We start from the raw sequence: 24,573 nt of genomic DNA, 5'->3' as shown, positions 1-24,573 counted from the left end.
AGCGGCTCAGCGCAACTCGCCTCGCCTCTCCTCGCTTAGTTTTACTGGTCGTCATAGCAACAGGGCGCAATAGACACCAGATCTGACCAATCAGCAGGCCAGGTACTTTTCAAACCTTTTCCATCGGGTCACTCCTCAGATATTGAGACCGGACTTGCAACTTGAGGGGGCCCCCTAATGGTGTGAGGGCCCCATGCACCCGCATAGTCCGCCTATAGCAAGAAACAGCTCTCGGGGAGGCAACCTTCCGACGCGCAGCGGAGGACGGTTCTTAGACCGCTGCAGCATCCATTAATTCCTGATAATGGACACCTCGTCGGCCATTATCCCTTACTAATTGTGTGCCTTGAGTGTTGCATTATAATATTCATCAATACAAAATAAGTATTAAAAAAAGGCAAAACAGTCTTTATGTAAAGAAGTTTTAAGTGTCTTTGGTGTGAAAAATAGCTTTTGAAACATTTGATCATTCTTAACTAACACCTATAAAAGTGTGCAGCCATTTAAAGGGAGAAAGCACATAATCAGAAATAACAGTGCTAATCAAGTGTCTTTGAACAGATGCCCATACTCAAATGAAATATGGCATCACATTACCCATTTAATATCAGGTGTATCCATTTTATTGTAGAAACGATGTGAACAAACTGAAAATTCAAAGCTCTGTCTAGCAGCGTTACAGGTTCAGGTTGCAGTCTGGCTCTGAGGTGAACAGCAGCAGTCAGGAAGTCATCAGCAGAGTGTGCTGAGCCCGGACTGAACGCAGGTTGTGTTTATTATGCTGCGTCCACCGTCTTCAATCAGGAGGAACACCTCACTGAGCTAATCTAAACAGTGGTGCACCCTGGATTAGAGAGGCCTACAAATGATTATTTGCACAATGGAAACTATTACAGCTCACATTGGTCTATGCAGCAAACCTGTTTTATAGCCATGTTGTTCTGTTCCTGGTTTTATGTAATAGCAACAGTGCACAGTTGCCCTTGAGAGCAAACTAGCTGTCTTTGATGCTGAGATCTGTGCAGGCAATACTGAGCATGAGTCATCCGGAAGCCCACACACAAATACTTTCAGCAGCAGCCTTTCCATGCTCAGAGCTCGTCATGAACACATTAGTAGAGCTGTTGTTGTTTTTATTGAAAGTGTAACAAGTTGTGTTTTAATGGAAAACAATATATATATATTTTTTTTTTAAAGTATATTTTTGGGTGAAACTGGTGTTTGCAGCATTTACAGTCAACACTTGGTTTGCAGCTTCAGAAGACGAACTTCCAGAATAGGAAGTCCCAGAGGAGGCCTGCTCTTGATAAACATCATGTGTCTTAGGGATTGCTGAATCATTCACCAAACTGCCTTGATGTTTTATAATCACATAATTTAATATTTGCATAATCCTTGCTCGTGTTCAAGGGGTTCAGTGGAGCCAAAAACATTCTGTTGAGTGTTTGACAGAATCGGACCAGTGTCGATCAAGTTAAGCTATGGTGTCCTTCTTTTTTTTTTTTTAAGATTTTTTGTCATAGACACCTTTATTAAGCAGTAGACAGATAGGAAATATGGGAGAGAGAGGGGGATGTGACATGCAGCAAAGGACCTCCGGCCGGAATCGAACTGGGGTCGGCTGCGTTTATGGCATGCGCTCTAACCACTCGACCACCTGCGCGCCAACCTATGGTGTCCTTCTGAGCAGACGTAGCTTTATATAATTGTTTACATAATATTCCCTGCTGACATTGTCTGCCAGGCTGTAGCTGTGGGTGCTGAACAGTCTTGGATGGCTTCATGATCACAAACTCTGACTTAAGGTTTGTGTTGATGTTCAAACTCGCCTCTGTGTTTTCTGTGACCACTGTGAATTGATGACTATCTCTTCTTTAGCCCTGCAGTGCTGTTAGAGTAAGCCAGTCCTGTCCTCTATTACAATCCTTGTAAACAGTGATTTCAAGCATTTATAGGACTCATGAGCTCCATAAAAGATTTGTGTGGTGAAGTTAAATTTAGAAGATGTGCAGCTGTTAATGTGTGATTGTAAAACAAGTGTTTACAGGTGGACTTCATAGGTGGTCCCGATTCTTCGTTTGAAATACCAAATCTTTTGTAAGAGTTAAGAGAAGCAAAATGAGCTCTGCTGAGATGTGCATTGCGTTCTAGAGATGCATAATGAAACAGTAATGTAACCTGAATGACAAAATATCTGCCATTCTCCTGCCACTGCTCTCAACTAAAGCACTTGATGATTACTGAATATTTTCAGCATGAGTTGATCCTGATTTCTGGTTTATTTTAATTTGTGTAGCTCATTTTCACTTCCTGAAAACTCAAGTGGCTGAAATGGCCTAAATGTGGAACCACTTTTAAGATATTAAAATTTTCTAGGTCTGCCTTGTTTTCATGAGGCTGTACTATTGTGTTTTTATTATCAACCCGGTTGTGGCAATATCTATTCCTTTCAAGTGGAATTGTAATCTAAAGGTATTTTTGAATGTCATCATTTTGTGGTAATTGTTTTAATTCTACTAAGGTATTTGTACACTTTCAGCTTTTTATTAAAGGAGTAGCTCACTGAAAAACATCAGCTTACATCTTGAAATGTTTTAAAGCCAACATTTTATCAGACTAACATGGAGAGAACTCCTCCAAACCACACTGCCATGTTCCATGTGCTGCTCTCTGTGGAAAGTTTATGTCTTGCTTCTTTATTATTTTTCATTGTGTTTGCTGCAGGTCATCCACCTTCTCCTTCCTGTGACAAATGCTGAGAGCAGAGATCAGCCTCTTCAACAGCTGTTAGAGGTGACAGGGTGAGGACGGGGAGGAGTGTCGGTTAGCTGTGCCAGGTCGTGTCTCATGAGAGTGACTGTGCCATCCAGGCACTGCCAGTGACCAGGGCTGTGGCTGTGGTGGGCCCGGCCCAGGAGGCCTTTCTGTACATCACTCCTGGCTCCCGCTGACCTGTGCTGCTCACACCATGGATCAACAGAGAGATAAATATGGCGAGCGGCCTGCAAGGGCCGCTAAAGTTTCCCAGGGAAGCCGCAGCGGACACTCGTCCCGACCATCTGGCTCCTCCAGCTCCTCCGGGGTACTCATGGTAGGTCCCAATTTTCGTGTGGGCAAGAAGATCGGCTGTGGAAACTTTGGTGAATTGAAGCTCGGTAAGTTGAGTCTTAATCTTGTGTTAAATGGTTCAAGACAAAATGGAATAGTTCACAAAGTGAATATGGGAGTTTTTATGACATTTCTTAATGGTTCTGTGTGAAACTACACTTGTTCACCAGTTAACCATGTTCACCTAACCAACACTAATGCAGCTCTGTGGTGAACTATATCTACATGAAGGTTGTTTTTGAAGGCTGTAGTTTGTGGTGCTGTTGAACTAATTAGGGTGCAACTTGACTTTTTTGCCCACTGACCAAATGGCAAATGATGAAACCTCTCAGAACTGTTTTGAGATTTAGAAATACAAATCATTTTTTTCTCAGGGTTTTTGTATTGGACTCCTTTTTTTTTAGTTAAGTGTACCTGGGCAACTGACAAGTGAAGAAAAGGAACGACGTGATAGATTCCTGGCACAGACCGTTTATACATACATTTGAATAAGAAAATCTTATTTCCTGATGAATCTGTTATAAAGCTTTCAGTGGGGCACTGTATCTGTGTCTAATATGTGCTTATTTCTGTCTTCTTTCAGGTAAAAATCTGTACACCAATGAGTATGTAGCCATTAAACTGGTAAGTTATCTTTTGCTGCTTTAATTACCTCGGCTGGTAAAAGAATCCTTCGCGAAATGTTAGATAAAACATGTCCAATTTCAAACAAAGTGGCAGCCATTTAGAATCAGGATCAATTTGATCGGTAAAGAATCTGAGTATTCATTATTACTCAGGTGATATACATGAGTGGGTTTGAAAGAAGTAGTTAGCAAAAATTAGGAAGTGAAAGAGGTCATTGGTATAAACATAAAATGCACAGTGTTTCCCCTAGGATGGAGTTGTAGCAGTGGAGGTGAGTGTTCGCCTGCGTGCAAAAGTAAAGTGCAAAGTGCACCCTGCCGGGAGGTTTCTATGTGTCTGCCAGCACCAGGGGAAATGTCTGTCTATCATACATATGAGGTGTCTCAAGCTTTAGGAAAATACACTTTTATTGAATCCAATAAAAGTATAATCTTTAAAACAATTACTGACAATAATTTAACTAAAAATATATTAACACCCAACCATATACAGTAAAATCACATAACACAAATACTAGAACAATCCAAAAGATCTGTGCCTCTGAAGTAATCTAGCATCTCCGCCTTCACTTGTGTAATTCACACAGAAAGCCGGCGCTGCGGCTCCTAAAGAGGCGTGACGGTACACGTCATGTTGATGACGTCGGTGTTTCCCCAGGTGTTCCCCAGTTAATCTAAACCCGCGGATAGTTTATAATCATATGAATGCTGTTATAATGTGTAGTGATTGAGATCCTGACCCACCAAACATCCTGGAAAGAGCCAAAGTTACGTTTTTCACTCTAAATTACATAATCACCATCAGTAAACTGGGCGCTGTCTGACTCTGTCACTCGCGGGGATGGAGGCTGTTTTCTGGGGGAAAGTTCCCTGAAGTCTCGGTCCGGAGGGCTGACGGTCGCGGTGATTTATCACAAACACTCGGTGAGTTCAAGTTTTTTGCCGGTGACAGACGCCGTTTTTCAGGCAGAAATGTGAGTCAGTAGGACAGGCGGGGGGACTGAAACTTCTCCACGTACAGCTGTGGGATTTGTTTTCCTCATACAAGTTGCCAAAGACAGTTACAGTTACTACGTTACTGTTGTTCGGTCCTGTAACGTTGCTTTGTGGGACATTTCTCTGTATTTAGTTGAGTTAAGGACCTGTGCAGTTATCAGACTGTCAGACCGACACGCCCCCCGCTCCGCGCCTCCGGATTTTTCCGTTCACACTGGGACGACTCACCAATAATGCGGCCCTGATACTACCTCGAGAGGCGGATCAGCGCCGGAGTGAAATTTCCCCGCTCTCCGCATCTGAAACTTTCACACAGAGGAGGGTGCGGAGAATTGGCGCAGGATCCCCGCATGCAAAAGGCAGTGTGAAAGAGGCTAGTAATTTGAGATTGACAGCTTTCACGCGTCACATTGCATGGTAATGCTGCGTTCGAGACGGTAGGAAATCTCCAACCTCCTACTAGAAAAAGTACACTGGAACGCGGAGTCACAAAATCCATCTACCCCGAATGATAATCCTGAATCCGTGATCAGTGTTGCTTGCTACCTGGTGCTTGTTAAAATCGTTATGCTGACATTATCAAGTAAATTCAAAGTTTCTCGTTGCACCTTCTCCAAACCTGGCGCTAATGTTACCTCCGTTGTGGTGTATGCTAAGAGATGGCACGGCACGGCACGGAATAGCGGAGTTTAGTGCGACGCATCACCAACAATGACAATGATAGTTGCCAAGAATAATATGACAATAGAACCATGGATACTGGCAGCCGAAATTGTTATATTAAAGTTCATTATTCTAAACGGCTGCAAGAAAAAGCGTAACAGGCTTCATAGTCTGTATAGGTGGCCCGGTGTGGTTCGTGATTTATTTTCATTAATCATTTAAAAACAGATGTGTGATTGACCTGGATATGAAGCGTCCATAGCGCAAAATGATATAACGTTAGTTTCTAAAGAGACAAGACTGGGCCTACTCTCCACCTCTCCTCGTTAAAACACTGATACATAATAAAGTACAAATGTAAGATATTTGAAGGTTCAGCTTCAGTTAGACGTGAATTACATGTTTTTCAAAGCCATTTGCGTTCATTTCCAGAAGTATGAGTCTGAAGGTTTTGCTGAGATGGTTGTCATACGGGACTGATCTGGAAATATGAATGAGGTGTAGATTCTTGGCTAGGTGTGTCTTTCCAGTGGCTGTTGGACTGGAAATCATGACTCGTGACTCATGCTTTTATTATTGCTCACCAGAGAGTAATACACACTACAACAGTATCAAAGTATTGAGGTTACCAAACCACAGAGTGCTCATGGTGTGCTGACACAGATGTAGTGCTTTTAAACAATAAAGAATTGCCTCACTAAAATGTGTTTCTGTTTCAAAACACGAGGTAACTGGGAAGATATTTTAGTATGTGGGGGCATTATCGACACTCTAGAAAATCTGGGAGTGTCTGTAGTTCAGACTCAAGTCAGTTTCCCAAACATCATAACGGACAGTAACGACTTATTTCCAGGTGATGCTGGATTGTCCCTGAAATAAAATTATTATCAGTTTTTTCTGGGGGATTGACATTTTTCACATTGCGATGTTTTTGGTGATTGTAACTTTTGGAAAAATGCTGAGAGTGACCATTTCAGATTACAAAGATGACACATTTTCAGTCCAGGACATCATTTATGTATTTGAGCTTTTGATAGAGGAATGAGCTGCTGGTGATGTGTATGGAAGCTACACAAACACTCATACTGCCAGTTTGTTTTGGTAGACGAAACCAACTAATGTTACACAGTGGGAGGGAATTCTTGTTTCATGCCAAATTCTGTATCACGTTTCATTGGAAATTTGTCAGTGCCCTGGAGTGTAAAATGAGTCATCAAAAATAGTTGACAAACAGAAAAGACATTTAATTTCTAAATGAAAAAACATGAATTTACTTTCTGATTTTTAATGTATCAATTCTGTTTTAGCAGTTTTTTCACTGATACATCAGTTTCTGAGGTTATTGGCATTAACTGAGCTGTGGTCTGCATGTGTCCACTGTACAGGAACCAGTCAAGTCGAGGGCGCCACAGTTGCATCTAGAGTACCGATTCTACAAAACTCTGGGAACTACAGGTAAGGTCACAGATGTCTGTGGTTCCTCGTGGTGTTTCTGTGTGACTGCATCACAACGATTTCACTGTTTTGGAAGATCAGTGCGGAAGATTGCATCATTTCCACAACAAGGGATTACTCGGGTTACGTATTGATATGAAGCTGTGTCAGCAAATCATTTTAATCTCTCCAGGACTTTGTGTATATAAGTGCGTGAATGGCTACGTGCATAAAGAGCCTGTTGAACAGTGACCTTGCTTTACATTAGACGTACCAGCGGTGCAATTCAATATGCGCAGTGTTGACATAAAGTTTGTTAAACACCCACAAAACGGATGCAGCAGCTGATCGTCTCATTCACTGAAAAGCCTTTTTGTTTTTGTCAGGTAGAATATGCAGGATGTGTTACTGACTTTATTTGAAAGTGTAACTTCTGCTCACTGCAATGGCCTTAATGCATGTGTCCAATGATAATAACCTCAGCATCTTCTGTATTGCTCAGCGTGTCACACTGGCTCTGTGTGGGTCTCTTTCGACTCAAGGCAGATTTATCCTCCAAGTTTCCTGTAGTTAGTTTTTTACTTTATTCTTGTTTTCTGAGAAGTTGTGGGCTCTAAAAACCAAAATGATGAGTTGAAAGTCACCATTAAGCTCCATATAGCTGCGGAGAGCTGCAGAGTTGGGAGATGATTCTCTGCAGGTTCATAGCTAAAGCGACCCATTTCACATCAGACAGAGTCCCTTGACCCATCTTATTATAAAACTGTTGATTATAATCACATCAAGGAAATGCACCTGTGAGGTTTGACCTTAGTGTGCATAGTTATCTGACAAAACCTGCACTTTAATTTGCCTGCGGCGATGTATATGTCCGCTATTATACATTGACATGGTGCTGTGTAAAGTGAAGGAACTGATTTATTTGATTAGCTTTCTGTTGTTCCATTAAAACATCCAGGAATACTGAATCAAAGTTACTGTCACTGCATGAGGCTAGAGCATGTGGTCAAAGGTTGGCACTAATCCACGTCACCAGATGGTCTGTAATTATTTTGTATATTTAAAATTATGCATGCTGTAAAGTCTATCCAGATATCAGGCCACCATTAACTTCATGGACACTTCAGCAAATATCACTGCTGATCATTTTAGTGCACTACTGGTGTGTACCATCCAGTACTCATTTATTGTTTCTGGTGTTCAGTTCCAACCCAATTGTCGGAAATGTAGCTCCTCCTGACATGTGGAAGCACATCCTGCACTCCATTAAATCGTTATTTTTATCACTGTTCTAATTTTTATTTTTCCTTTATGACACAAAATGTTCACTGGGAATAGTTTCTTTCCAACACTGTGTGATTTATGGTTCTGAATAATGACGTCAACACTGATGGTACAAATACAGACATAACTGTATTTGTCCTTTTCCAGATCCTCACATTTTTTGCCCGTAATCGACAAGGCTTTTCCACTACTCTTCCTTTAACTCTTCTCCCCTGAGAGTTTGTCATAAAAGATTAGTCGAGGTCTGCTGGCGCATCACCGTTATACCAACCGCTGACCACAATCTTGTGAGGATGAAATGACTCCAACAGAGAAATAAAATGAGGGCAAACTTTTTTAGTCGTCGTACCAGAGGAAATGGGTGGGACCATGACAAACAATAGAACAATAGAAAAATCTTTTTTAATAGCTGTTCGCTGCTCTTCTGGTAAAATGGTTAAAAATAATGTATACATTACGCTGGTTGTCACAAGAATGTATCTTAACATGAGCTGTTGATTGATCAGAGATACATTTGATCATGCTCTTTATTTATTACATGTGTTACAAATCAGTTAAGTCACAGTGTTGCAGGTTAAAGTTGGTCTCAGCCACAATTGAGATCACAACAGCTACGTTGTAGTGATGTATGGTCCTTGATGTGCTTTTTGGAGTTCTACATGTATATATGATAACCAGACTGGGAATATAATGGCTATTGTTTTGCAAAGGCGAGGGCTGGAAAAGGCCAACTGTGCGGAAACTCATTAAATATTTAGAGAGTGGGTCTGCCTCTTAGTACTAACCTGCCTCTGTCCTCTCCTCCAGATGGGATAACGTGACCTCATTTCTTCTTGGCTGTGTGCTGCGGCACATTCCTCTCAGCCGATGTGGTTGTCACAGTGTCTGTGCGACAGGGTCTTTATGAATTAATGTGGTTTGACTCAGATAGGCAATCAGGTGTTGTATCTGGTGCACAACCAACTGTCACTGGATATTAATGAGGATGATTCAGTTAGGAATGAAACACCTCCTTCCAGAAATTATTCAAGAATATTTGTCAGTGCTGTCAGTAACCGCTTCAGTGCTGCTCTGGTTTTATTAGACAGCCACCGTGAGGCATTAATGTGTTGAGGACAAGACAGTTTTGAAGATCAAGAGGGTTTGTTCAAGGGTGGATGCACACTATTGAGCTGTTGAGGGTATTGGCAGCCAGACCTCCTTGTGAAACTCTAAACCAGCTCTGTGACCATTACAATCCCAAGATGTAAACATTTCCCACAGTGATGGAGCTTACTAGATTTTACAAACATGTAAAGGAAAGGCTGGAGGTCTTACCTGGGATGTCTTTTCCCACTAATGTGAAAACATGGATCATTGTTAAGAATAGAGTGTCTCTTAGTGCTCTGTTCACTCTTCAAGTAAATATACAAGTATTTTAGTTTACAACCCTACAGTTTTATCAGCCATTACAAGAGGGATGTTAATAATACTGCACATGTTAAAACTAAATTTTAATAAAGAACTAGAGAATATTTTTTCTGTAGTCACATGATTAACAGAAAGGCTTCAGGTGCTACATAACAACATCGTTGTCTACTGTCATTTTGGCTGCATCATTAGTCATCATGACTAAGCTGTCTGTCATCAGCGTTTCCTTGTGAAATGTGATCCGGCATTATAATCATACGGTGTACAACATGAATGCTGATGTGTATGTATTAGATAAAGCTGAGATCATGCTGTTAATTGACTGAAGTCTGGAGCATGCACCTTTACTTAAAAATGTAATGATTCGCCTGTGCCACGTAGACAGTGTTTCATGACCACTGAAGAAATGCATTTACTCTGCAAGTCTTAATATTCAAAGAATCCTCCTGAACATGCTCAGACGCTTGAAAAGCAAAGACAACAGAATGCTCTTGTAGCTGTCGTGCTGCATAGAATGATAGTGTACAAGGTTTGTTTCTACACCAGAGTTACAATATAATTACAAATGTTTATTTCTTTCAACCCTCACAGAAGGAGTCTCTGACTCTCATGTGGCATTGGATGCTCTCTGTCCACACTGAAGCCATTAAATATGCACTTCTTTTACATCATGTAAATAAACCATGTAGCTATCAGCTGTGTGCTGGAGATCAGTTTGGAGACGTAAGCACCAAGTAAAAGATATATGAGTTTTCAAAGATAGCTGCTCGTCCTACGTATGTACTTTTTATAGAGAAAACACATTTTACATTGTGATATTTAGGTGTTTCTTTTCTGGAACTGACTTACTTATAGCCAACAGCAAGTAGAATTTTATTAGCGATGGCCAGCTGTCATTGTATAGTAAAATGAGATGGTACAGATAACCCCTCAGTTCACCTTTATGAATCATACCGCCCTCATCCATGCATTACTTTTAGTTTAAGCACCAGAAAAAAGAACGGGGTGTCTGATAAGTCCCAACCAATATGTGATTTTTAGGGCTGGTATGGGTATTAGGGAGGGAAATACTATGATATTGATACATCAGCTGATGTACACAGTTTATGCAGTGATCCCTCAAGTGTGGTTTTCAAACACTTGTAACAAGGAGATATAATGGAGGCAGGTTACTTCACAGATTTAAAGTAAACTCTTATTGTCTAAAATTACACAAGGTCAACTGAAACCGTAAACATCACTGGGAATTATAATTCATTATTGTAGAAAATGAACACATAGTCCGATACCAATATATCTGTGGCAGGCCAACATTGGCTAATAATATCGGCCAACCAACATGTATATGGGTCGGGTCTCACAATGCACAGCTCCGCGACATTCTTACAGCAACTTGCGGACACAGTTTATTAAACAAAGAAAGGTTGCAGATTTGTTTTTATCCTTAATTAAACATTTAAAGTAATTTTTTTTTGTAGTTAATTAAAGTTAGTTTGTTGTCTCTGATTCTGCAGCTCTGTAATACACAGAATGTAAGTGAATGGCTGGTGGTCAAATAAATGATCAAACAAATGAACAGATTGACAGCCAGCGGTGCAGCTGCTGAACTGAAGCCAGCCAGCAAATATGTCTGACATAAATTTAATTAAAAAAACTAGTCACAGGCATCGTGCAATCACAAAAGAGGCATCAAATATTCTGGAGAGCCGACGCAGAATAAACATGAGCAGCACTTCTCTCCTGATTCTATGTCGTCACTTCAGTCACAATCTTTGCAGAAAAAAAAAAAGTCATCATTTTTCAATGCAGTATGCCAGGGTACACCCTGGGCAGGTGACAGGTCTATTACAGGACGGACACACACACACACACATACAGGGTAACAGTAACATGTTCACTCTAACACCTACTGTCAATTTGTAGTCACGAATTCACCTAACCAGGATTTCTTTTTGACAGTGGGAGGAATCCCACACTGGCACGAGGAAACTCCAAACCCCACACAGAAGGGAAAGTACAGTTATCCCAACATAATTGATAATGTTTTTTTTTTTACTCATTTATTAAAAATTGTATGTTTGTTAACGAGCATGACAACATTACCATTTCTAACCTGTAACATGAGCATCTTCGTTGAGTCATAGCCCTTATGACGCAGTGTAGTATTGCTCTAGCGTTTCCGATGTTAAATATAGCGTGAAATCAGTCTTCAGAGTAGTGGCACACATAAAATCAAGTATGACATTTAAAAATAGACTGTGAGTGAGTTTCTACAACCCTCTGTCTCGTCACGGCGTTGGATAAATTATGGATAATAGAAATGATGGTTAAAATAAAACATCCAAGCTCAGGGCCGGTCTCTTCACAGTCCAGAGAAAGATCTAGTCTTTGACAGCAGGTGGGAAAATGGCGCACAGAAATTGGTGGCAGTGAGATTTGGGCGAGTTCCTTTCAGTCTTGCTCATTCATCACATTCATCTTCATCATTTTCTCCTTTTGTTGTAAAGGACTGCAGCCAATACCTCTATTAGATTACAGTAATGCAGAGGAAAATACATTCTTTTGTCCTACTACACAGGACAGGATGTTGTATTAAGTGGTTGACAGAGCTGTTACACTTATGAAAGTCTTATAAAACTGTATTACCTAAGATTTCTATATCATCACAGAACCTGCGATAGTGATGTACAATATGGATTTTTTTTTTACCTTAAACTGGTAACTGACCTGAGTTTAAGATGTAGAGAGCAAAGATAGATTTAATATTTTATAGCTCTCATATTTGTTGTGTTAAAGTGAAAGTCTCGCCCAAATGCATCCTAGGCTTTTTTTGTGACTGTATATGAGTCAAACCTTCATGTAAAAGCATAATTACAACGAAAGAGGCACTTTTAAGATTTACTGTAGTTTTGTTTTCGGTCAAGCTCATTTTCTCAGTGTAAGGGGCATTTTACTATGGCATCAAATCGCTATTTTTAAAACACTAAGAAGGCTCAACACAACATGAAACTTTGCTCGTAGCCACCAGCGTCTCTACACATGAACACGAGCATTGAGAACATTGTTTGTGTACAGAGTTTACTAAAAAGAGAGTTTTTGGACAACTCATGTGAGCAGATGTTTCCTCCGCTTGCCACACAGCGCCCTCCTGCCAGTGAGAAGTATCGATCTCTGAATGCAATGTAACTTTGAGGTGAGTTAAGGTGGAATGCACGGATAATTCATTGTTTTGTTGTTAGCGAAAAACAATATTGACCTTGACGTTGAAAAAGGAGCCTCGTATAAGAAACAATACTAAAATAAAAAGCCGGAAAAGTCACGTGAGATATCGCGTGGATGGTTGTTGCCGGAAGACAGTAGCGGTCCACCTTAACTCTCCTCAAGGTTAGGTTGCATTCTGAGATCAATACTTCTCGGCTGCCATGACGACTGGGAGCGGAACAAGCTACTGCTAAGGTGAGTTGTTAGAAAAACTTTATTTTTAGCAAACTCTGTGTTCACAAACAATGTTCTCAATGCTCGTGTTCATGAGTAGAGACCCTGGTGATACTACGAGCAAAGTTTCATGTTGTTGCGAGCCTTCTTAGTGTTTTAAAAATGTCGATTTTGATGCTATCGTAAAAGTGCCCCTTGCACTGAGAAAATGAGCTTGACCAAAAAACGAAACTACGGTAAATCTTAAAAGTGCTTCTTTCATCGTAATTATGCTTTTACACGATGGTTTGACTCGTATACATTCACAAAAAAAGCCTAGGTTACATTTTGGCGCGTTTCACTTTAAATTTTAGACCTTTCCACCTTTTTAAACACCTGTGGAAAACTTTCACTGGTGTCGTCTTTCAATGAAACTGTAGTGATGGCGCGTTTGGCTCTTCTGGACTACACCACCTGCTTGACCCAGGTGACAGTCATAAGCATAGGGGCTGTAGTAGTTGGAAACCGGTTTCTCCATATTTCAGCAATGAAAAGGGACTGGAGCACGCTTACAGATTTACAGCCTTGAATTGTGCAAACATACGTATGCTTCAACACTTCTGTTACTCTGATGAAGACACAGTAGAGTAAAAAAAGAATGGGTTTTTTTAGCACATTAAAGGCATTTTGGAAATGCTGTACTTCCTCTTGTTCTCCTTCCTCTCCCATTGCTCTGCCTTCTTCTTCTCTGTGTTAATTGGGCGGGATCACAAACCAAATTCATCGTGCCAAAATATCGTGTCAAGATTGTATTGGGCCTATATATATTGTTCCCTAACCCTGTTTATATGATATGTCTTAATCCAATATGTGTAGTTACCTTCACAATACAACTGCATACTATATATTCTTTGCATATTAAGGCCATTTAAATAAGTAAAACTATGTTCAAATATGCTTATATAGGTCTGTAAGGTTCGAGCAGAATTTGAGCAGACATCTTCTACAGTCTGAATGGAAGCGTTTTTGGAAGCATACCTGCAATGTTGCTTGAATAGAGGATAAACAACCTTTATTTTTTGTCCTGTGTTGTTCTGCTCCTTCACTCACTGAATCATACCGCCAGTGAGGTTTTTTTAGAAAATGTTGTCTGTCTGTGCCACATGCAGTTCTCCTGCCTACATCACTGTTAAAATCACTTCCAGCCCAAGTCAGTGCTACGCCCATGCATTGCTCTCATTATTTTTCAAGAAAATTGAATGAGAGAAGTCAAAAGTGGTACCTACAAAATTGAAGGCTTTCATCAAAGTTTGAGTCTTTTGTAGAGTATACTTTGCAGCAGAGGACACAGATTCAGTCTCTCATGAGGACTTCTCTGCTCTAGGTAATGATGACTCTGCGATCACTGCTTTTCCGTTGCTGGTAAAAAAAGCTTGACTAACCTTGTTTTGAATCAAACAACCCGTTTATCCACTTATTTACAGCACATCTCCAATCCGACACATTTTAAGGCCTCCCACAGGCACCCAGGGTTTGAAGGCACTCATTCCTATGGTACAATTAGCAACCCACAGAACTGCATAATGGTGTCCAGAAACACAGGCTGGAGCTCGGCATGACTCCTACATGCCCATATGCTAGCCGACAGCATTTACGCTACCTTTCATACTGCAGTGTGTTTCCCAGCTGGCAAGTCAGACGTCTTCAGCGACATATTGGCATGAATACGTTAACACACGGCTTCAGGATTAGTGTCGGTATTTATCTTTCTGATTATCAGTCTCTACTAAAAGTGCTTGAGCAGAATAATAAGTTGAAGATGGCAATCTGATCCCTTTACTAAACTTTATTGTGACAACTAATTTCTCCTTAGTAATGGCACACAAAATCTGAATTGAGCACATTACCAATATATGGTGGGCTGGCATGTGTGCAGGGTAAAATAAGAAGTTGACTATAGCAGAAAAAGTAAATATTTTCAAATTGCTTAATCAATATTTTATGTTAACAAATGACTATTGTAATGTGAAATGAGGGTGCAAAGAATGTAAAATTCTCAGACTCTGCTCATCTCCATGAGGCATATTAACTTGTTTTGTTGTCAGCTCATGTTTTGGGTTTACAGCCAGAAACATAACATTTTGTATTTACCATCCTTCACTTTCACTGATAAAACTGAGCTCGAAACAAAGTAAATATTGGATTAGCGTTTGCCAGCTGGAAAACATCTTCAGATCCATGGTCATATCGTTCCGGTTCCTCTGGATGTTAAAAGCAGCGTTCCAGCTCTGTTGCTAGCCTGTTCACCATATCAACTTTATACGGTGATAATATGTCGATATTTAGATTAATTCTCTCTTTGTGATTATAGTTTGTTGCGCTGCCATCATATGGCAAAATCGATAAATGTACATAAACAAACTTAACATGCATAAATGCAGATCATCTCCCAAGTACACATACGAAACAAACCGAACTAGTGAATACACAGTAATACTGTCTCCAGTAGATTTTTTTTAATGTTGCAGTCAGCAGATCCTCAATAACTAGCTTACAAATCAGGGACATGAAATGTAATCAGGAAGTCCTTTCTTTTTATTTTAAACTTCTCTGCAATTATAATATTTCTAAGGACCGAGCGCAGCTTAGGCAGTCTGTTCAAGCGAGGTCTGTATGATCGGAGCTGCAGCGTTTCTTTGAAGTTTCTTGAGGGGACCTTTTTAATAGGACCCTGACTAAACTTTGAATCATGCTCCCCTGAAGGCAATTAACAGTTTGACCTGATTTCCTAGTTCTTTGAGAGTGAAGTTCAGGATGTGGTCACGAAGACAACAAAGGATGACGACATTCCCAATTACAAAATATAAATTGATTGGACTTGCACTTGCTTACGATTTAAAATCCTGCAAAACATGAGGAATTTCATACTGTGCATATGGGACGACGATGCCCTTGTTCCAAAAGTAGACACTCCCACGGAGGGCTTTTATGTCATGTTATTAAAACTGCATGAATGAAGAAAAAGTAAAAACAGTTCACACCCTGCCATCCTTATACATTCAAGCTCACAAACTTTTTTACAACTCTACATTACTTTATACTGACTAAACTGCACAGTGACAAGAAGTAAAATAAGAGCCAAGGTGACAGATGGAAGGGATTTTGGAGCAATTGGAGTGAGTAGAGCAGAGAGGAAATGATTCAGTTGGGAGGATGTGATATTAGGCAGTGAAAAGATTAGTTTTCAGTGACACACTTCTGCTTGTAGGCACTGCATTGTATTCTACTTTAAGGTTAATGTTTACCGAGAAGTTTTCTCTGCTCAGTAACCTTGTGGTTCCCCTCCTCCTGTCTGAGCAGTTTGAGGCCTCTTATGGTTAACCTTGGACCCAACTTAGTGTCATTAGTCAAGAGAGACAGGAATAATAAACACTTGTGACATCTGGACTCTATAGAATTCCCACTAGTATAAACAACACATTGGAGGCATATTCTGCTTTTTTATTATCTTCTAACTAGTATTTGTTTTTGTTTTTTTTCCAGCAGTTTCTGATTTATTATCGAAGTTATTAACGTTAATCTTCTATATCTGTGATGCACTTGTAAACACGTTGGAGATGAAAAAAGACTTGGGATGCTGTGACAAATGTCCTGATGTATAGTTTGGCTTGGATGTCTGTTTGTCACTAGTCTAATTTCTTTCACCTTGTGTTTCAGCTGAAGGAGTTCCCCAGGTGTTTTACTTTGGCCCCTGTGGGAAGTACAACGCCATGGTTCTGGAGCTGCTGGGCCCGAGTCTAGAGGACCTCTTTGACCTTTGTGACAGGACATTTTCACTGAAGACTGTTTTAATGATCGCAATTCAGCTGGTGAGTTCAGGGCAGCATGCCACATGAAGTTGATGTAAAGCAGCTTCTAGTCGCCTCTGAAGACTGAAGTATGTTAATATTCAAAATGTATATGGGAAAAATAAACTGGGCAGATTTATGTAAATTCTTCGTTAATGACCAATAAAAGTATCTGCAAGTCCATGTATAAAAACCTAATAATCGTATTTTGATGGCTCGCCCGGTGAATTTAGCATACTGTACATACTGTGATGTTAATCAAGACACCATATAATGTTGGGTTGAGTCCTGCCTCCGGACCAGAGGCCTGTAGAGGTGTGACCGCTGCAGTCTCCCATTACCCAGTCTGCAAATTAGCAATCTGTCAGTATATCTATACTGTTGGGCAGAGTCAGGAAGGCTGGAAGCTGTCAAAAAGAGCAAAGCCATCACTGAATCTCATTAGGTTTGAGCAGCTCAGAGGGTGGTTGGACCCAGTCTCTCAGGCGCCTGAGACATCTCCAAATTTCTAACATTTCATTTTGTCAGCACAAAATCTGCAGTGCTCTTGTAATACAGATAGCCTCTGCAAATTTGTAAGGAAACCTACAAAACAGCACAACATAAGCATGGTGTTGCAGAACAGAGAGTTTTTTCCTCCTGTATTTATCACATGGGACTTCCCTCTTTATTCTTTGGCACAAATGAGGGATCCCACAATAAGTGCTGCGAGCTAATACTCCTACTCGAGCTCTTTTTTTGGTCTGGTAATAGGCGGAGTGTTTCAGGGTATCAGGATCCCTCAAGATCAAACACAACTAAAGGATCTTATTACTCATGCCATTGCTTACAGTATTTCCCATTGTGTGTATGAGAGCTGTCATTCATGTCAATTACAAATCTCTTTCACCGCTATGAGCTTGTGGTTATAATTACTAAATTCTAAACACATTGTCATTCTGATCATTATCGCCTGTGCTTTGTAGTCCTGGGTCCCTGCAGGATGGTTTGGCTGTCTGTTAGCGTTGAGCCAGATTTTCTAACCACTACATGAAGCTTCTTTGTGATAGAAGTGGGACACTGTGGCTGTGCAGCATAGTGCTGAACAATTGCTGAATCAATCATAAGTCAGTCAGGATAAATCATTTATCATTTATCAGGTAAGAATACTTATTACGTTGTAGTTGCAGCTATGAGTATTCAAAGTAATTCAGTAATCATCAATGTCAGTCTCATGTTTTTACAATTACAAAGATTTCGTAGCAGTAATTGACTAATTTCTTGGTTGATGTCATTGTCATTGTGTCATAAATAGGATCCAGTACTCATGTGTTGTACTTCCATAAAGTTGGCAGATTTACAAGAGACAGATTAAAACTCGAATGACAAATCCCAGCAGCCCCCTTTAATTCAATCAAGTTTATAGTCTGCTACCTAACATATGTTAATCTGCTAGATCTGGATTTTTATTTAGATCTACGTCTCACTCATTAAAACAGCAACCTAAATGTGCCTGATTTTTTTTTTTTTTTCATCCAGATTCATGCATTATTCCCAGAGAAATTAATGAAAATGAGAACATATGCTTGGACCAAAAGTTAAGGGACCCTATTGTTGACAATCTGTTCTTGTTGTGTCAGGCCTTATTTGTATAATCTTGCTGTTCAAACCGACTAGCAGACTCGGGTCAGAAAACATCCTTGGTGGAGGTTAATGAGTCGGACTTACTGTGACAGAGACCAAGATGTCCTGACTTTCAGTCCCTAGTGTGAGGAAACACTGGATCCTACATTTCTTATAATACAACTCAACTACATCATTCATCATACCTTTCCTAACAAGTATAGGTCAACGTCTGTCAAACCAGACATCCCTAGTTTGCAACAGAAGGTTTCCGTTATGTGTTTGTTTTCTCCATGATGATTTGACTCAAATGTTGTTGAGTAATTTTCAGAGGCTTGTTGAACTGTCTACGCTGGATGAGTGGTATAAACCATGACTACTGAATTGATCTTGCTGGGTAAAATCAGTGGAGTGCTCCTTCAATGTGTAATACTGCTGAAATCAATCACTCAGGAAGTATTGTATTACAATGCTCATGAGAGGACTGACGTACCGCAGCAGTCAACTGTCACTTTTGACAGTTTGACAGTCTTTTTGAGAACTTGTTTCCCATTTTTGCTGACTTTGTCGCCTGGTATGTGATTTGATCAGATCTGTGTTCATTGTTCTTTTTGCTGACTCTGTTTTCTTTCTCACCAGATTTCTCGAATGGAGTACGTGCACTCTAAAAACCTCATCTATAGAGATGTCAAACCTGAGAACTTTCTCATCGGACGGCAAGGGAACAAGAAGGAACACATCATCCACATCATTGACTTTGGCCTGGCCAAAGAATACATCGACCCCGAGACCAAAAAACACATTCCATACCGGGAGCATAAGAGCTTGACTGGCACTGCTCGATATATGTCCATCAATACACATTTAGGGAAAGGTGAGATCCATTCCATAGCTATGTTTTCTTCATTATACATGAGTCTATGTTGTGTGAGATGGTTTGGCACTTTCTCAGTGTTATGATATATCTGCTTATGTAGAGCAAAGCCGGCGAGATGACCTGGAGGCCTTGGGCCACATGTTCATGTATTTCCTTCGTGGGAGTCTACCGTGGCAAGGACTGAAGGTATGCCAAGGACATGGATGTGTTCCGTAGAAGAAAATCAATAGAAATGTAAAACAACTCAGAGCTGACTTGATGTCATGACAGTCTGGCTCTAAATCTTAATCTGATAATAAGAACAGTATCATTCTTTCGTGTAGGGTTCTATCACCAGATTATGTTGAAATTTTACATTAAAATCAATCTTCTGAATTCAAAGTGAGTCAATGTTAATATCAAAAACACCGAAGTATTTCCAAGAGGTAATGGTACAAACTGACAAATCGTTTCTGTGTGTAAGTCAGTACACAGTCAGGAGTGAAGATTTTCTTTTAACCAATCTGCATTAAGAAAAAAGAATATGAGAATGTGCTCGACATCAGAAATGGTTCACATGTCTTTCTGATTTAAATCTACTGCAGGCCGACACGTTGAAAGAGCGATACCAAAAGATCGGAGACACAAAACGAAACACTCCCATCGAGGTCCTCTGTGAGAACTTCCCAGGTACATTGATGATTGACGTCTGTAAAATACTCACGACCAGGCTGTAAAGCTGGATGATGGTCAATACAGATACTGGCTGTGATTTGACCTGTTTTTCTTTACCCAAAGTAAAATTGTTTGAAAAGTCATCCCACAACATTATTAGAATTACAGTGTCCATTATGAAGGTTAAACCAGTATTTTCTTTCCTTTCTGTGTATTCCAGAGGAGATGGCCACTTACCTGCGATATGTGAGACGGTTGGACTTCTTTGAAAAGCCTGACTATGAATATCTGAGGACTCTGTTCACTGAACTGTTTGAGCGAAAAGGATACACCTTTGACTACACTTACGACTGGGTCGGCAGGCAGATAGTAAGTGACGCACATAAACTGTTAAACAGAATCTGTTAAGAGTTCTGACTGCACAGCATTTCACTCATTATCATTCCTGTCAGCCTACACCAGTGGGGTCTGTTCATATAGACTCTGGCGCATCTGCAGTCACGAGGGAGAGCCATCCTCACAGAGACCGGCCCTCACAGCACCAACCGATCAGAAATCAGGTACGCCAGGTTTCGTTTTTAGACAAAAGGTGTGTGTGTGTGTGTGTGTGTGTGTGTGTGTGTGTGTGTCAAGGGGAACAAGCACATGTAGTACATGTTTGTATGAAGCACTTTAGCTTGGTAGCTAACTCAACACTGTTAACAGTGAGTTGACTAGACAGCTAACTACAAGCTTACAATGTGTAGTGTGGAAAAAAAAAACAACTCTCGCCAGCAATATTCAGTGTTCAGAACCTGCAAATGAGATTCTGCCTCTGGTGTGTTTCTGTCTCATGATGGACAAACACAGTCAGAACACGCTTCTCCCACTGTTCCATCACAAAATATGATTGGTTGCCAGAGAAATGGCGATAGTGACAACACTAAAAGTAAAAAGTTATTTTTCTCTAGGCGGCTGCATGCTGCTGAATACACAAACAATTGGAGGAGGATACCTGATATGCATTCACATACTGTAGTACTACATTGAAATGAGATGGATTAAGAGATAATGAAGGCAGATTATTTCTTGGTTAGACTGAATAGGAGAGAACATCAGAAAAAGTGCAGGTGTGTTTTCCAACATTTTCAAGGGATCGAGGTTTCCCTTAGCATTATTATGTTGTTGTGGTTTCTAAGCTATGGTGCAAATTCTTTTTATGTGATTGTTTTTCTAACAATTAGGGATTTTGATCATGTGTTTCAGTGAGTTATCTGCTGAATGTACATTGGATTATGTTTGTTAATTGCTGTCTCAAAGAAAAGTCTTTGATGAACAACATCTTGTTCATCAAAAAGGTAGATTGATCCAGTACAGTCGGCTACTTCAGGTTTAACTTGTGTCTTATTTAAGTGTAATGAGATTGAGGCTAAAGTTAGAGACTTGAGAGATTTTCCTCTGTTTGGCTTCAGGCTCATTAGTTCCTGGTTCAGTTCTCTGGCTGAAGCCTTGCTTTGATTTTGATTTCACTTTTTTATTTTGTTACATTTATTTTTCTTCTCCATTTCTCATGCTGCTTTGCATGTCACCTGGCCTCGCTCACCCATTTACCCATATTTCCTAACACAACTATTCCATCACTCCCCTCACCCCCACCCCCTCCCATCGCACCCCCCTCCCATCACCGACGCCCCTGAGCAGACAGCGGTCTCAGATCGACGAGGAGCATGGGAGGTGCAGCCCACACGCCAAGCAAACTCCTCCTATCTGACCTCCCACCTGGCAGCGGACAGGCACGGGGGCTCAGTGCAGGTATACACCCCTCACCTGATCAACCAACAGCCCCACCCAGTCTCTATGGAGTCAGATCTGTCTCATAGGATCTAATCCAGAAGAATACGTAATGTTTAAAGTTACATACTTAACGATTCTCAGAGGTGTCATTTAAGGCAACGATCACCTTTTCAGGAAAATATTTTTTAAAGAACATTTTAAAGCCGAGTTTGGTTGTTAATTTTAACTTAAGGCTATTCTTACATTCAACACTTTCAGATATACTGACCAGGTCATTCAGATGAGATGACATTTATTTTGTGTTCCTCTAAAAAAACAAAAAAACAACAACTTCACAATTGTTCATAAAATAAATGGTACTGGTTTATGTAATTGCTGCCATCCCTAGTTCTCAAGTAAATGTACAGTTGTAGATAAGACATTTAACCAGGACAGGACATTGATCTTATAGTTTAGCCCTGTGTGTGAGACAGATCTACACCCATATACCTCCCCTACCCTTTTACCCCCTGGCTGGGAAATGTTATTTTTCTGCACCACCATATGCATGTCATCTGGTGCCACTCACCCCAGATGGTGAAAATGTGGTTTAGCTGTATAAATAGCACCCCTGGTTGTGGCATTTTGATCTCAGGTCCACTAGCTCTTCATGGCACTTCCTTGCAAGATCAAGAAGCCTCTTGCATGGCAGGGTGACCTGGCTCAGCATGCTCTTAAGTCGTAAAAGGTCGTTATGCTTAAAGGAACATCCTGGTGTAATTTTGACAACTTGCCATTACCCAAAGTGCCATTCACTTCCATTCAGGTTGAAAAGGTGTGAGAAAGATTTATCTCTTTTTCTGTAAACTCTGACACTGAGTTGAACCCACACAGACCGCAACAATCTATAAGATTTCTTATTAAAGGCAGTGAGTACATAAGACAGTGTGCTTGTTGAAGCTTCTTGACCTCCAGCAGTCACATGACTTTCATGTTTTACCTCGCTCCACTTTCCTCCAAGACAGAGTTCTGATACATTGATTGGGTTATATAGGTGCAGTAACTTTAAATTTAGAGTAAACCGGTAATTACAACAGCAGTGTGTGTGTTGCTTCCAGCAGCTTCATCTCTTGGAGAGTGTTCTACAACATGAGTGGAAGTGAATCCTTTAAGTTGGCTAACATTAGCAAAGCTGTACACTGTATGCATTTATGATCACAGAACACATTCTTACTATAATTACAATGAATTTCTTCTACAGGTTAATGAAACAACCGTCAGTGTTTGGAAAGCCACATCTTTTTCTTTGTCTGTGTGTGTCTGATTGTCCATCATGTCTGTCTAGCTTTTAAAAGTTGTATGTTTTCTCAAGGGTTGCGCAATTAATCTAGATTTTATCCAAATCACGGAATGGTCAGGTGCAATATCCACAAACTAGAAACTGCATTTTTTGATAAATGTAAAAAAAAAAAAAACAGCATTATAATGAAGTCCTGCTGCAGTGGAAGGATGGCGGCCCTACAGACTGTGTTCTCCAGGTTCAGTTCCAACAAACGTCACAGCATGTTTTTTTTAAATGAAAAGAAATTGCAGTGAAAAGGAAAAGTGTGACGCTAAAATAACAATTTCCTTTAATTGTGAATCATATCAGTATTTCTGTCAAAATGATCTCAACATGATTTTTTTCTCCTCTGTACTGGCGTATAGCCTGGGAGTGAATTTTAAAGAAGCCATGTATTTGCTTTGATTTATATAGATCAGAGCTCCCTGCACAGGTGAATGTTTTAAACATGAACTTTTACTTATTTCACCCTTCAAAGAAACTAGCTTTGTGATTTAGAAGTGGAGCTGCAGCAAAACTGACACTCCCATGGTTCATCATCTCTGCTGGAGGTTGCTCTCAGCTGTGGTCACTGATGAGAACCACATATTTAGGAGAATAATGAAACTGTTGCCGCCTACTGATTTCAGCATACACAATTATTTGGGTTCAAAAACTCTACCCTTTTTTTGTTTCCATTTTGGACATTTCAGGTTTCACTAAATTACTTTAACAGACTATGACAGTATTGAAAAGAGACACATACACAGACAGTTAGCTACCTGATATGAAATGCAAGCAAGAAAAGCACATTCATGTTGTTTGCTGGTGTTGCCTGTAATGATGTGTTGTTGTTGTTCTTTGAAGCTGTTCGGTGTGTTTCCAAAGAGGAGACAATCAAACAAAGTGAATGGGTTTCGAAATCTCCATCACAGCAGGACTTGTTTCCCACTGTTGTTGAAGTAACACCCGTCTGTGCCGCAGGTGGTCAGCTCGACCAACGGGGAGCTGAACGCAGACGATCCACTGGCAGTTCATTCCAACGCTCCGATCACGGCTCAGGCAGAGGTGGAAGTGGTCGATGAGGCCAAGTATGTGTCACACACACCCGCGAAACCACTCCCTCATGTCCATCTGTCGCTTCCTCTCTTTCCCTCTCTACCTCTATCTCTCTCAATTTTTGCTATGCTGTTGAATAGTGACAGCACTGTCCCCACCCTCCAGCTGTCATCCTGCTCCTGCTGCTCTTCTCTTCTGCCTGACTGTGTGGGTTTTTGATCTTTTCTGCTGCCTGTCTCTTTGCTGTTCCGTTAATAAGACTTTTTTAAAGAAAGAAACACGGATGCAAATTAACTTCTCCGTCATGCTGCTGCTCATATCTGTAGCCTGAGCAGTCAGACTCTAACATAGGACAGGTTTTCTGTGGCTCCATCAGAAGTCTTAAAACAAACTAAATGTCATTAAGGTCATTAATGGTCTTTTATTTGCTATAGCTTCTAAATTTGCAATAGGTGCATTTAAGATTCAGGGAAAAACTGTCATGCACAATTGTCTACTACTTAAGTAGCATGTATTATATTAATT

At 40.4% G+C, this 24,573-nt stretch overlaps 1 protein-coding gene across 8 annotated transcripts in view; it reads left to right on the top strand.

The window, feature by feature from the left end:
- Positions 1-24,573, top strand: part of csnk1g1 (casein kinase 1, gamma 1) — a 41,974-nt gene that overhangs the window by 7,620 nt on the left and 9,781 nt on the right. For 2 of the 8 annotated variants that reach the window (XM_030414010.1, XM_030414008.1), the window contains exons 2-12: positions 2,725-3,155; positions 3,692-3,732; positions 6,779-6,848; positions 16,653-16,804; positions 19,025-19,259; positions 19,363-19,448; positions 19,844-19,931; positions 20,137-20,285; positions 20,369-20,476; positions 21,597-21,707; positions 23,974-24,080. In XM_030414010.1, coding sequence (XP_030269870.1) covers positions 2,969-3,155; positions 3,692-3,732; positions 6,779-6,848; positions 16,653-16,804; positions 19,025-19,259; positions 19,363-19,448; positions 19,844-19,931; positions 20,137-20,285; positions 20,369-20,476; positions 21,597-21,707; positions 23,974-24,080 — 1,334 coding nt within the window. In that variant the 5' untranslated portion in view covers positions 2,725-2,968. The remainder of the gene's footprint in view (positions 1-2,724; positions 3,156-3,691; positions 3,733-6,778; positions 6,849-16,652; positions 16,805-19,024; positions 19,260-19,362; positions 19,449-19,843; positions 19,932-20,136; positions 20,286-20,368; positions 20,477-21,596; positions 21,708-23,973; positions 24,081-24,573) is intronic. The other 6 variants (XM_030414009.1, XM_030414011.1, XM_030414012.1 and 3 more) reach the window with 3 other exon arrangements.

The sequence above is a fragment of the Sparus aurata genome, chromosome 4 (genome assembly GCF_900880675.1).
Source record: "Sparus aurata chromosome 4, fSpaAur1.1, whole genome shotgun sequence".
Lineage (NCBI taxonomy): Eukaryota > Metazoa > Chordata > Actinopteri > Spariformes > Sparidae > Sparus > Sparus aurata.
Note: the sequence above shows the minus strand (reverse complement) of the source record. Positions and strands in the feature narration are given on the sequence as shown.